General features: G+C 45.6%; 1 protein-coding gene across 1 annotated transcript in view; it reads right to left on the bottom strand.

The window, feature by feature from the left end:
* The window catches only part of ppil2 (peptidylprolyl isomerase (cyclophilin)-like 2), a 105,108-nt gene that overhangs the window by 74,113 nt on the left and 16,543 nt on the right, over nt 1-14,452 (bottom strand). Inside the window, exons 7-11 of the mRNA XM_056287391.1 lie at nt 10,240-10,331; nt 9,168-9,257; nt 5,474-5,549; nt 4,992-5,152; nt 1,017-1,092 (exon numbers count right to left, since the gene is read on the bottom strand). Of these exons, the coding sequence (XP_056143366.1) occupies nt 1,017-1,092; nt 4,992-5,152; nt 5,474-5,549; nt 9,168-9,257; nt 10,240-10,331 (495 nt within the window). The remainder of the gene's footprint in view (nt 1-1,016; nt 1,093-4,991; nt 5,153-5,473; nt 5,550-9,167; nt 9,258-10,239; nt 10,332-14,452) is intronic.

Here is a 14,452-nt window from a genome sequence, read left to right on the forward strand (position 1 = left end):
TAGCTTCTTCAGCCAGTAGGCATGAATCATGTTAGGGTCTGGTGCAGTCCAGCTCTTCATGCTTGAGACTCGTCATTGGATGTCGGCCACTGTGATGATAACTCCTTCTTGTTCTGGGATATTGCTGTGGTCTGCTCTTAGGTCCACCAGCCACTGGGCATTGGTGTTGTATGATGCCTCCTTTTCCCACACATCCTTCCAGTATCGCTCTGTCGCTGCTCTGGCTGGGTCTGATGTTGTTCCTTGTTACTCTGCAGCTGGGAGTACACTTCGGATGGTTCTTTGAGGAACAGGTCATTTACTCTTTTGTCTTCTGCCTCTCTAGTGTATCTCTTCAGCCTGGTGGTGAGCTGTGAGCCTTTGTTTGGCAGTTTCCAAGGCCTCACTTATGGACATCTTGCTGTACTTCTTCAACCAGGGTCTGTCTTTCATCACAATTTTCTGCACCTCTGTTAAGTGGCTAACATCTCTCTGTGCTGCTTTGATCTTGGCTTCCAGCCTTTTCTTCCATGAAGGGTACGGTTGGTGACCTGTGTTTTTAATCTTGCACCCAAGCATCTCCACAAGGGTCACAGAAAGGTTTCTGGTGGGTCTCCAGCAAGACAAGGAATAATCTAGTTTCATAGTGTCTCTAATGTAACTGAATTAAAATTATGACAATGAGTATGAAAAAGAACTCTATTGATAGCTTTCACCCTCACCGCTATTTAACCACACCCACACTGAAGACATTTCACTACTAAATGAATAATGTTAGGGATGTTTGTTGATTTGAACCCCATTTATCAGACCTTTGGGACAAAATCTTATTGCATGTGTTCTAATATGCATCTATTTGGAGGCTCTTGACAGTCTTTAAGAGCCCCAAGACTAGAGGGTGAAGAACAAGTCGTCGGAAGGATTATCTGCATTTATAGCGCTCACATGCCAGAAACAAAGACAGAAAACGCGAACAGAAAAGTCAGGAAAACACGTGAAAGTTGATCCGGCAGGTTTTCTGTGCGACAGTCTCTCACCTGCTTCATGCATGGTGGCAGGGGCCATGGCTGTGGATGTGAACGAGGCTGAGACTCTGCCTGTGGAGTAGTGAGCCTGGGGGAAAGGAAAGAGTCAGACAATTAAAAACAATAAACAAAACAAGCAGAAAAAGATAAATAAAGCTCAGACACCTCTCTGTAATGTTCTACAAATCACAAGACTTCTTTTAAAACACATAAAATTCAATTGTTACAATTTGCCTTTTCATGCATTCAAAGGTTGGCCCAATGCATTGTGCCCTGTTATTTAGATTCTGTTATCCAGTTCAGTTGTTTCTGCTTTGAGGTGAGATGTTTCTATCAGATCTTTCTTCATTTATCTCAACTAAAAAAAAAAAAAAAAAAAAATCTAATATTTTGACTTTCAATCACTTCAATTCTGTGCTTCATCACTGTGCAAATAAAAAAACAAACCAAAAAAACAACCAATGTGATATGTTATATCTTGTTTTGTTTCCTGCACTAATGTTTCTATGTTTCAGGTCCTTCCCTAGACAGACTGCTTATTGCAAGTTACCTGTGTGGTCTGGGGGCGGGTCTATATAAGTTGATCTTTTTGTTCAGTTCTCACTCTACAGCAGCAACCTGATGTTTCGGTTCATTTGTTTGGTATGACTTCTGTTCTTTTATTTTGGTTAATAATAATAATTTTTTTCTTTAATGCACCTTAAATCTGATATTGTGTCTGTTATTATGTTGCAGTTTGCGAGTCAGCCGTAACATAGTAATGGGGACTCGTCCGGGATAACCAGTTTTTCTGATTTGGTTAGCATTAAATTTCCTTAAGACCTGTTTTTTTTTTTTGTGGTTATATTTGTGCCACCACATGTTAGTTTTCTGGAGCTTGCCTTGTTGGGTAAAGCCTGCGGGTGACAGATGGACTATCATCACTTCCTTATGTTTTCTTTTTTGTTTTGGGGCAGTAACCCTGCAGTGGCCCAGGCGTGCCCAGGAACACTGCTGAAGACCTTTTTTCTCTGAATTGTACTGGGCCAGTTACCCCACTCTTCTGAGCCATCCCAGTCGCTGCTCCACCCCCTCTACCAAACCGGGGAGGGCTGCAGACCACCACATGCTTCCTCTGATACGCTATTCCCCCCAGTTCCCCCTCCCCCCCAAACAGGCACCCCGACCAACCACAGGAGGCGCTAGTGTAGTGACCAGGACACATACCCACATCCGGCTTCCCACCCGCAAACATGGCCAATTGTGTCTGTAGGGACGCCCAACCAACCCAAAGGTAACATGGGGATTCAAACCATCGACCCCCGTATTGGCAGGCAACGGAATAGACCGCCATGCCACCCGGGTGCCCCAGATGAGTTTTTTGAGCTGTTCGGTTACATGAAATTTGTCTTCTGCATTCAACTCATCCTATTGTATAGCAGTGGGCAGGTGCAGTGCAGTGCCTGAGGACCAACTCCAATTCTTTTCCCATTGCCTTGGTCAGGGGCACAGGCAGGAGTATCAACCCCAACATGCATGTCTTTTTGATGGGCGGAGGAAACCGGAGCACCCTGAGGAAACCCACGCAGATGCAGAGAGAACATGCATGTTTTAAGATAATATGCGGTATCCAAGATACTGCCAGTGATCCAAGTCTGGGAGAGTTATGTAAGTCAAGAGGACATAGCGCAGCCAGCTGCGGGTAAGGCGGGTAGTTGCTGAAACTGGAGTCTTCTCCATGGCTCCGGCTTTCTGCACTCTTCTGCTCTAGTTCTCATGGAGGAAACACACAAAGGAGCGAGATTTACCTTGGGTGCTCCATCTGACCGATATTCACCGTTCTTCTAAGAGGCTGTCAGGACCTCACCTAGGCTGCAAACTTTTGTAACGTCAAAAGCACAAGTGCACTCAGAGAAATGCCCTGGTGCAAATGAGGACATGGCGTAGCGTCAAAAGGCGAACTGTCAATGAGGCAAGTGTTGGTTTTATTTTAACTAAATCTACGCCCATTGCCCTGTCGTCAAAGACGACAAATAGGGACAGCAAGCCCTCTTGTGTGAGGGAAGGAGTGTTAATGGGTAGGCTGTGGTGTTTACACAGCTGACTGATGCTGATTTGTTACACATGTTTGTGTTTGTTTTCCTGACACAGTACATGTGAGCAGATCTGTAGCTAGGCTGGCCCTGCTGAAAAATACAGGATACCAGACTGGTGCTATTAATTTAGGGTGTATTTCCAAGCCCGAAAAGGACCCTGTATAAATTGCATTCAGCACACTAGGGAACGTTTTGACCCAACTGTCAAGCAATCATGCTCACCCGCTGTTGTTTGTTTCTTCTATTGCACCACAGGGCTTTTAGTAGTGTATCTATAGTACTCTACCCCTTTAAGGACAAATCTGTCTTTTGGTGGGGTGAACGCGTTAAAGATTTAGTGTCTTGGTCAAGGACACTTCAAGCATGGAGGACAGAGTTATGAAGGGTCAAACCCCAGCCTTTCCTGTGAAGGAGTCTCCCTGTCACTACACCAGCCTGAGAGGATGTGTTAGGACAAGACAATTCAACTTTAACATTAAGCTTTGCATTATTCTGATTAAAAGTGTCCCACTCAGCACTGCAGGCCTTTCTCATCATTTCCCCCTTCCTAGATGCAGGGATCTCCCATGCATGAATGATCCTGTGAAAACGTCTCCGAAGCACATAGAAGACAATTATAGCTCCCTCTTGTGTACAGTTTGCATATAGCACCTATTTCTAAAAAAATGGTTCCCTGGGAGATGACATGCTGGGGGGGCAGAATAAATGGCAAATTCAACTACAGAATTATAGATCTTATTCTTAAACAATATATTTGAACGATGGCTGGTCATCTGATACACATGCAAACTTACCGGCAGGTTCACAAGCATTTGGCCGCTGGAAACGGTTAATGTCCACCCTGGAGCTAGGAACAGACTGGATCTAACATAATGTCCCTTGTGCCATTAAACAAGAGTAAGAATCTATTCAAAAACCTGCTCAAAGGTTCGAGGCAATGAGGGCGATCAAGTGCATTGTCAATGCCATCAAGCCAGCACCCCCCCCCCCCCATCAAAGGTTTTCCTACAGAAAAACTTTTAAAATAATACCACCAGAGAGGCTGAAGGGCACATTTTGACAGACCAAAAAGCACTGCAACAGCACTTGTTCACACAATTGGGAGGATAATCATCAGGCATGGTTGATGTCAAATAATATGTGAAAATCTATTTACAAACTATTGAGATGTGATTATCCAAACCTTACAAGTTTTCACAGTTTAGACTATCATGAATTGTACATGCATCATCACCACTTGTTATGCTTGTTTTGGTCTGGTATAGCAAAGTAAAGGAAGGAAAAAATATGGCCCTTTAGAATAAGATGCTAATATATCATAATAACAAAATTATAAATAACATAATGAGAACCTATTTAGATACCTAGATAGATCAAATAAATCACTCAAAACACAGCAGGCGGGTGACAACTGTTTGGCTCAAGGGTACTTGAACGGTGGTGATTTTTTTCAAGCAGACTGAAGTGCTGAATGAAAAAAGTGAAGTTGGCACACGGTGTTTATCTGATCCCACCGTGATTAATAGCCAGGGACAATCACACTGAGCCCATGTGTGACTACAGTCTTTCATCAGCTGTTTCAAGTGCCCTGCTCATCTGAATATCTCCTTTAAATAATCAGCATTCCCATGGGAACTCAATTAACAACTACAATGACACCTAAAAATGGCACCGCTCATCTTTAGCAGCAAACGGGAGCTTTTTCAAAAGAGTCTCCTTTACCACTTATGTGCTGAGTATATAAAATATTGGGAATATATTCACACAGGTTTGCTTAACCCCACCACCTTTTAATCCTATGCACCCATATAAACTGTGTCTTTCATTTGTCAGTGCTCTCTGACCTATGGGTACTGTCTCGGCAGTTTAGCAGCCTAGCGAGAGTTTGTTGGTATGACCATGTTTCTCTTACAGCATTCAACTTGTCCGTCTTCTTGGCCTCTGGCTCCTTCATGGTAGAAGCCAGGAGCTGGTCTCCCTTGTAGTCCTTATACAGCTCAGCCAGGGTCTCCTTTGTTTCCATGTTGGTGCTCTTAAGGTGGTAAGCTGGGTCCAGCTTGGCTTTTTCCTCATCTGAATCATGCCAAGAGAGAGAAGGAAGGAAGGACAAGCTCAGAATTGTGGATATTGAATCCCGAGGACCTTAAGTGAGGACATTTTCTGTAAAGGTGCTAAGACCCACAGAAATGATGGAATAGGATTTAAAGGGAAATTAAAGATATTTCCTTATTTTTCCTCACAACGTAGTGCACATATAACTATCAACATCAACACATCCTGGGGGGAATAAAGAAAAACTTCAGTAAGCTAACGTCACCCTCTTAGAGGCGCTACACAAAAGACAGGTCCTGATCAATCTGACAAACCACCGTGTTGTGACATGGATGCACTCACCTGGATCCAAGACTTTGAGATTGTTCTTCACATGGAAGAAGTTGGAAACATTGAATTTGTCCAGTTTGGTAGGATCCTAGAAAGGGAAAGCCCTATAATAATCACAACAAGCACTCTGACACGTTTTAAAACCACAGTCTTGAAGTTTGTTCTTATTTATTTTACTTAAACACATATAGTAAACCCCCCCTTTTCTCCCAACTGTACCCGGCCAATTACCCCACTCTTATGAGCGGTCTCGGTCTCTGCTCCACCCCCTCTGCTGATCCAGGGAGGGCTGCACACTACCACACGCCTCCTCCCATACATGTGGCGTCTCCAGATGCTTCTTTTCATCTGACAGTGAGGCGTTTCACCAGGGGGACATAGCTCGTGGGAGGATCACGCTATTCTCCACAGCCCCCCCCCAACAGGGGCCCCAACCGACCAGAGGAGGTGCTAATGTAGCAACCAGGACACATACCAACATTCGGCTTCCCACCTACAGACACAGCCAATTGCGTCTGTAGGGATGCCCGACCAAGCTGAGCTGTAAGAGGCTATATGCAGTGTCATCTTCCTCAACAAAGTTCTACCTGAGCTGTAAGAGGCTATATGCAGTGTCATCTTCCTCAACAAAGTTCTACCTGAGCTGTAAGAGGCTATATGCAGTGTCATCTTCCTCAACAAAGTTCTACCTGAGCTGTAAGAGGCTATATGCAGTGTCATCTTCCTCAACAAAGTCCTACCTGAGCTGTAAGAGGCTATATGCAGTGTCATCTTCCTCAACAAAGTTCTACCTGAGCTGTAAGAGGCTATGTGCAGTGTCATCTTCTTCAACAAAGCCCTACCTGAGCTGTAAGAGGCTATATGTAGTGTCATCTTCATCAACAAAGCCCTACCTGAGCTGTAACAGGCTATGTGCAGTGTCATCTTCTTCAACAAAGCCCTACCTGAGCTGTAAGAGGCTATATACAGTGTCATCTTCCTCAACAAAGTCCTACCTAAGCTGTAAGAGGCTATAAGCAGTGTCATCTTCCTCAACAAAGCCCTACCTGAGCTGTAAGAGGCTATATACAGTGTCATCTTCCTCAACAAAGCCCTACCTGAGCTGTAAGAGGCTATATGCAGTGTCATCTTCCTCAACAAAGTTCTACCTGAGCTGTAAGAGGCTATATGCAGTGTCATCTTCCTCAACAAAGTCCTACCTGAGCTGTAAGAGGCTATATGCAGTGTCATCTTCCTCAACAAAGTTCTACCTGAGCTGTAAGAGGCTATGTGCAGTGTCATCTTCTTCAACAAAGCCCTACCTGAGCTGTAAGAGGCTATATGTAGTGTCATCTTCATCAACAAAGCCCTACCTGAGCTGTAAGAGGCTATGTGCAGTGTCATCTTCTTCAACAAAGCCCTACCTGAGCTGTAAGAGGCTATATACAGTGTCATCTTCCTCAACAAAGTCCTACCTGAGCTGTAAGAGGCTATAAGCAGTGTCATCTTCCTCAACAAAGCCCTACCTGAGCTGTAAGAGGCTATATGTAGTGTCATCTTCATCAACAAAGCCCTACCTGAGCTGTAAGAGGCTATGTGCAGTGTCATCTTCTTCAACAAAGCCCTACCTGAGCTGTAAGAGGCTATATACAGTGTCATCTTCCTCAACAAAGTCCTACCTGAGCTGTAAGAGGCTATAAGCAGTGTCATCTTCCTCAACAAAGCCCTACCTGAGCTGTAAGAGGATATATGCAGTGCCATCTTCCTCAACAACGCCCTACCTGAGCTGTAAGAGGCTATATGCAGTGTCATCTTCTTCAACAAAGTCCTACCTGAGCTGTAAGAGGCTATATGCAGTGTCATCTTCCTCAATAAAGTTCTACCTGAGCTGTAAGAGGCTATATACAGTGTCATCTTCTTCAACAAAGCGCTACCTGAGCTGTAAGAGGCTATATACAGTGTCATCTTCCTCAACAAAGTCCTACCTGAGCTGTAAGAGGATATATGCAGTGCCATCTTCCTCAACAAATTCCTACCTGAGCCGTAAGAGGCGATATGCAGTGTCATCTTCAACAACAAAGTCCTACCTGAGCTGTAAGAGGCTATATTTACTGCCACCTTCCTCAACAAAGTCCTACCTGAGCTGTAAGAGGCTATATGTAGTGCCACCTTCCTCAACAACAAAGTCCTACCCGAGCTGTAAGAGGCTATATGCAGTGTCATCTTCCTCAACAAAGCCCTACCGGAGCTGTAAGAGGATATATGTAGTGCCATCTTCCTCAACAAAGTCTTGCCTGAGCTGTAAGAGGCTATATGTAGTGCCACCTTCTCAACAAAGTCCTACCTGAGCTGTAAGAGGCTATATGCAGTGTCATCTTCCTCAACAAAGTCCTACCTGAGCTGTAAGTGGCTATATGCAGTGTAATATTCCTCAACAAAGCCCTACCTGAGCTGTAAGAGGCTATATACAGTGTCATCTTCCTCAACAAAGTCCAGTCTTACCTCAGCTGTAAGAGGCTATATGCAGTGTCATCTTCATCAACAAAGTCTTGCCTGAGCTGTAAGAGGGTATATGTAGTGCCACCTTCCTCAACAAAGTCCTACCCGAGCTGTAAAAGGCTATATACAGTGTCATCTTCATCAACAAAGTCCTACCTGAGCTGTAAGAGGCTATATGCAGTGTCTCCTACTCAACAAAGCCCTACCTGAGCTGTAAGAGGCTATATACAGTGTCATCTTCTTCAACAAAGCCCTACCTGAGCTGTAAGAGGCTATATGCAGTGTCATCTTCCTCAACAAAGCCCTACCTGAGCTGTAAGAGGCTATATGCAGTGTCATCTTCCTCAACAACGCCCTACCTGAGCTGTAAGAGGCTATATGCAGTGTCATCTTCCTCAACAAAGTCCTACCTGAGCTGTAAGAGGCTATATGTAGTGCCATCTTCTTCAACAAAGTCCTACCTGAGCTGTAAGAGGCTATATACAGTGTCATCTTCCTCAACAAAGCCCTATCTGAGCTGTAAGAGGCTATATGTAGTGCCATCTTCTTCAACAAAGTCCTACCTGAGCTGTAAGAGGCTATATACAGTGTCATCTTCCTCAACAAAGTCCAGTCTTACCTGAGCTGTAAGAGGCTATATGCAGTGCCATCTTCATCAACAAAGTCCTACCTGAGCTTTAAGAGGCTATATGCAGTGGCATCTTCATCAACAAAGTCCTACCTGAGCTTTAAGAGGCTATATGCAGTGTCATCTTCCTCAACAAAGTCCTACCTGAGCTGTAAGAGGCTATATGCAGTGTCATCTTCATCAACAAAGTCCTACCTGAGCTTTAAGATGCTATATGCAGTGTCATCTTCCTCAACAAAGCCCTACCTGAGCTGTAAGAGGCTATATGCAGTGTCATCTTCATCAACAAAGTCCTACCTGAGCTTTAAGAGGCTATATACTGTGTCATCTTCCTCAACAAAGTCCTACCTGAGCTGTAAGAGGCTATATGCAGTGTCATCTTCCTCAACAAAGTCCTCCCTGAGAGTTAGCACGAAAACAAGCAGCTGCAAAACTCGTCATGATTTGGATATTTGTTGATTATTCGTTGTTTTAAATCAACCAATGTGTCAAAAAAGGACATTTGTTTGCATGTAAATTTTCAGGAGTGATAAACTGAGGGTCCATTTTCTTTAAATGTTACATTTGAAAAAAGAAACCCAGCCCAACTCAAAGACCCACCTGGAGCGTTATAATGTCTTTCCTGGTAAATGCTTCATCAGTCAGCAGATCTTTGTAACTCTTGGTCTTGATGTTCAGCTGCTCCACAGCCTGAGGGCAGACAAACGCTGAACCATTCAGAGTCTCCAGTTTTACTGGTGTTCTACTTCAGTGTACTTACCCATCATACCCAGGTAACAACAAAGGGCTTCTCCTTTTTCGCGATGTATTCAAAGTACATAAAGAGAAATAAACTACACCTTCACTGTAGTTTATTAGGGGTGGATGGTTGCGCTAAAATGTAACTATCACATTGCAAAGAATGAGATATCCATCACCTGATCTGAAGGTGTTTTAATTAGTTTAATTAACCCCTTCACTGAAGGTCTCTGTGCTGCAAAAACATATTCCCTTTCCTTTTCTTTTTTCTGGACTCCCCCCCTCCCCTTTTTCTCCCCAATTGTACTTGGCCAATCACCCCACTCTTCCAGGCCATCCGAGTCTCTGCTCCACCCCCTCTGCCGGTCCGGGGAGGGCTGCAGACTACCACATGCCTCCCCCGATACATGTGGAGTCACCAGCCGCTTCTTTTCACCTGACAGTGAGGAGTTTCACCAGGGGGATGTAGCACGTGGGAGGATCACGCTATTCCCCCCAGTCCCCCCCCCCGACCAGGTGCCCCAACTGACCAGAGGAGGTGCTAGTGCAGCGACCAGGACACATACCCACATCCGGCTTCCCACCTGCAGACACGGCCAATTGTGTCTGTAGAGACGCCCGACCAAGCTGGAGGTAACACAGGGATTTGAATTGGCGGTCCCCGTGTTGGTAGGCAACGGAATAGACCACCACGCCACCCGGACGCCCTCAAAAACATATTTTGTTCGGCAGAGACAAGTGTGGGCACCAAGAGGATCATTCAGCTCTTAGTGCATAAAGGTTCACTGCAAATAGGTTTGCTTATGATATCCACTAAAACCCTGGGTGTGTGGGTGTGTGTGTGTGTGTGTGTGTGTGTGTGTGGGAGGGAGAGTTTAAATTTCCAGCGGTGTGTAGGAAACTTGTAGGCGATCAACGATGGAACTTCACTAACCTCGTAGGAAAAAACATTGCCGGTGACTTCGTTGGCGACGATGTGGGAGTTGTTGGTGAAGACGTTGTACAGAACGGGGCAGTGATACTTTCCTGGAATCAAACGAAAAAGGAGATCTGAAGCAAATGGGTCACAGCAGAGTCCATCAACTGCCCTGGGACTGAGTCCATCACCTGCCCTGGGACTGAGTCCATCACCTGTCCTCGGACTGAGTCCATCACCTGCCCTCGGACTGAGTCCATCACCTGCCCTGGGACTGAGTCCATCACCTGTCCTCGGACTGAGTCCATCACCTGCCCTGGGACTGAGTCCATCACCTGCCCTGGGACTGAGTCCATCACCTGTCCTCGGACTGAGTCCATCACCTGCCCTCGAACTGAGTCCATCACTTGCCCTCGGACTGAGTCCATCACCTGCCCTGGGACTGAGTCCATCACCTGCCCTGGGACTGAGTCCATCATCTGCCCTGGGACTGAGTCCATCACCTGCCCTTGGACTGAGTCCATCACCTGCCCTCGGACTGAGTCCATCACCTGCCCTTGGACTGAGTCCATCACCTGCCCTCGGACTGGCTGACAAACTCATTTCTTCAAGTGTTTCAGTCACAGACACGTTGTTGAGACACTTTGGGTCCGACCTTCACTCTCCCTGCTATTGGCTACTACTGACTAGTGTTGCAATGTTGGTAGTTGTGTAATTTTTTTTTTAGGGGTCCAAGCAGCAATAGCTGCAGGAACCCTATTGCTTTTTTTTTTAATTGTTTTTTACCTAAGGATTATTATTATTATGATTATGATTATTATTACTGTTGTTGTTTCCGCAGGGCACCACAATAAGCACACGTACGTTTTGCGTGATATCTCGGGCTCTGTATGGAATTTCTGAGAAATTCTTTTTTTCCTCTAATTCATTCAAAGCTCCCGAATCTAACGCACTCATTCACGCCAATTTCCGCCTGCCAAATTACCCGCCATCATCAAACAACCAGATGTGCAAGTAAAATGAACTAGTGTGAGGCTGTTCATCATGACATTTGGTGTGCGTCATCTCCACACAACGCTGACAGAGAGTTGTTAAAAGAATTGTGATATGTCATTCCACTTCAAAGTTACATGTCAATCAAAATGTTCCTGGTCCCAGCCTACAAACCCCTAATAAAAAGGGTCAAGCCAGCAGTAAAGACAATCAATGTCTGGCCAGAAGGAGCAGTGTCTGAACTCCAGGACTGTTTTGACAACACAGACTGGAGTATTTTTGCACATCCAGCTACCCATGGCTCCCATATAGACATTAATGAACAGACATCTGCCATACTAGCCTACATTAACTTTTGCACTGAGAGTGTCACAACAAAAAAATCAATCTGCTCCTTTCCAAACCAGAAACCCTGGATGACCAGTGAGGTCCGGCAGCTGCTGAAAGTCCGGGATGCAGCATTCAAGTCAGGTAACTGTGAGGCCTACAGCGCAGCCAGATCCAACCTCAAAAAGGGCATCAGAACAGCCAAATATAAATATTCCCTATGAATAGAGGACCACTTTCACAATAACTCTGATCCTCGGCAAATGTGGCAAGTCCTTCAGTCTATCACAGACTACAAAAGCTCTAATCGCAGTCCCACTGTCCATGATACCTCCCTGCCAGACAAGCCAGATCATTTCTATGCCCGCTTCAACAAGGACAATACTGACTCAGCCACAAAAATCCCCAACCAGCCAGGAAACCAGGTGCTAACTGTATCAGTTGCAGAGGTCAGAGAATCACTGTGCAGAGTGAACACACGGAAGGCTGCCGGACCGGACAGCATACCGGGTCGGGTCCTCTGGGAATGTGCCGACCAGCTGGCTGAGGTCTTCACACCTGTATTTAACCTCTCACTGTCCCAATCCATAGTCCCAGCATGCTTTAAGACCACCTCTATCATTCCTGTCTCCAAGAAACCAACATCCACATGGCTGAATGACTACCGACCCATAGTACTCACCCCCACTGCTATGAAGTGCTTTGAGAGACTGGTTCTGGCTCACATCAAAAACATTATCCCCCCCCACATTCGACCCACATCAGTTCGCCTACCGTCCCAAAAGGTCTACTGAGGACGCCATTGCCACTGCCCTGCACTTTGCTCTGACCCACCTTGAACTTAACAACACATACATCCGGATGCTGTTTATAGATTATAGCTCTGCCTTCAACACTATCATCCTCGCCAAACTAACCACCAACTCCTCTCCCTTGGCCTCAACCCCTCCCTCTGTAACTGGATCCTGGACTTGCTGACCAACAGACCTCAGTCTGTTAGGTTAGGTGACCACACCTCCTCCACCCTGACCTTCAGCATAGGTGCCCCTCAAGGCTGTGTTCTGAGCCCCCTCCTTTTCTCCCTCTTTACCCACGACTGCCTGCCAACTCACCCTTCAAATGTTATAGTTAAGTTTGCAGATGACACCACAGTCATTGGACGTATCACCAACAATGACGAGACGGCCTACAGGGACGAGATTCAGCACCTCACATCATGGTGTACTACCAACAATCTTGTCCTTAATGTGCAGAAGACAAAGGAGCTGATTGTGGACTTCAGGAGGTCTAGAAGCTGCAGCCACTCCTCCATACACATCAATGGGGTGGAAGTGGAGTGTGTTTCCACCTTTAAATTCCCTGGAGTCCACACCAGCGAGGACCTTTCGTGGACATTAAACACCCAGGCCCTTGTGAAAAAGGCCCAACAACGCCTGCATTTCCTGAGGAGGCTGAGCAGCGCCCATCTATCCCCCAAAATTCTCACCAACTTCTACCACTGCACCATAGAGAGCATCCTGACCAGCTGCATCTCAGTGTGGTACAGCAACTGCACCTCAGTAGACCAGAAAGCTCTGCAGCGGATCGTCAAGGCGGCCCAGCATATCACCGGTACCCAGCTCCCAGCCATAAAAGACATTTATCACAAACGCTGCCTTCGAAGGGGTCTGAGCATCAGCAGAGATCCCACCCACCCCAACCATGGACTGTTCTCCCTCCTGCGCTCTGGGAGGCGCTACAGGAGCCTCAGAGCCCGCACTACCAGGCTCAAAAACAGCTTCTTTCCACAAGCTGTTGCCCACCTGAACCTGGCCACCTGCTGAATGTCTGTAGATATTTTTAAATATTCTGTACTCCAGCTCCCTTTTAACTTATTTCTAGCTTTTAGTCTTCATGTGTGTATATCTTATACTGTGTTTGTTGTGTTTGTGTATATCTTATACTGTGTTTGCTGTGTTTGTCTGTGTCTGTCTTGCACTGTTTGGTGAAGCCACAGCCCTCATTTCATTTTTAACATGTGCCTGCTGCACATTGTTTTTAATGACAATAAACTGAATTGAATTGAAATGTAAGACGTGGCCCAAAGTGATTCTATTGTCTATATCTACTGATGTGATTGTCTAAACTTAACAAAACTTATCACGCACAATCACCACAACATTCTTTGCAAGTATGACAACATTTGGGAAATTTCGTCCATAGGGGGCGCTAGAACTGACACATGTCAATATCTCAAAAACTGCTTGAGCTAAAAATCTGAAATTTGGTATACTTATACTTGGACTCGTTTGGCTACATTGCCTAAAGTGCCGATTGGCTGGATTACCAAAATGGCCACCAAACAGCCAATCAAAACTCAGTAGCTAATATTTGCTAGTGTGAATGGCTGATATTCATGAAACTTGACAGGCTTATTCTTTGTGGCATATAGAAGCCATGTACCAAATATGAAACAGATCGGACACATGGGGGCGCTACAATAAGCACATTTACATTTTGGGTCATATGTCAGGGCTCCATATGGAATTTTTGAGAAATTCTCTTCTCCTCTAATTCCTTGAAAGCTCCCAAATCTAAAACACCCACTCCAGCCAATTTCTGCCTGCAAAATTGTCAGCTGCAATACTGCTTGGACCCTGTTAATTGCCGCTTGCGGCTATATTTTCATTTTGATATACTCTATTGATCCCCCCAGGGAAATTCTGCTCTGCATTTAACCCATCCTAGTTGTGCAGCTAGGAGCAGTGGGCAGCGCCGTGCAGCAGCTGGGGACCAACTCCAGTTGGTCTTGCCATGCCTCGGTCTGGGGCACAGACAGGAGTACTAACCCTAATATGCATGTCTTTTTGATGGTGGGGAAACCAGAGCACCCGGAGAAAACCCACCACAGACACGGGGAGAACATGCAAAC

Source organism: Lampris incognitus, chromosome 1 (assembly GCF_029633865.1).
Source record: "Lampris incognitus isolate fLamInc1 chromosome 1, fLamInc1.hap2, whole genome shotgun sequence".
In the NCBI taxonomy this organism is placed as follows: domain Eukaryota; kingdom Metazoa; phylum Chordata; class Actinopteri; order Lampriformes; family Lampridae; genus Lampris; species Lampris incognitus.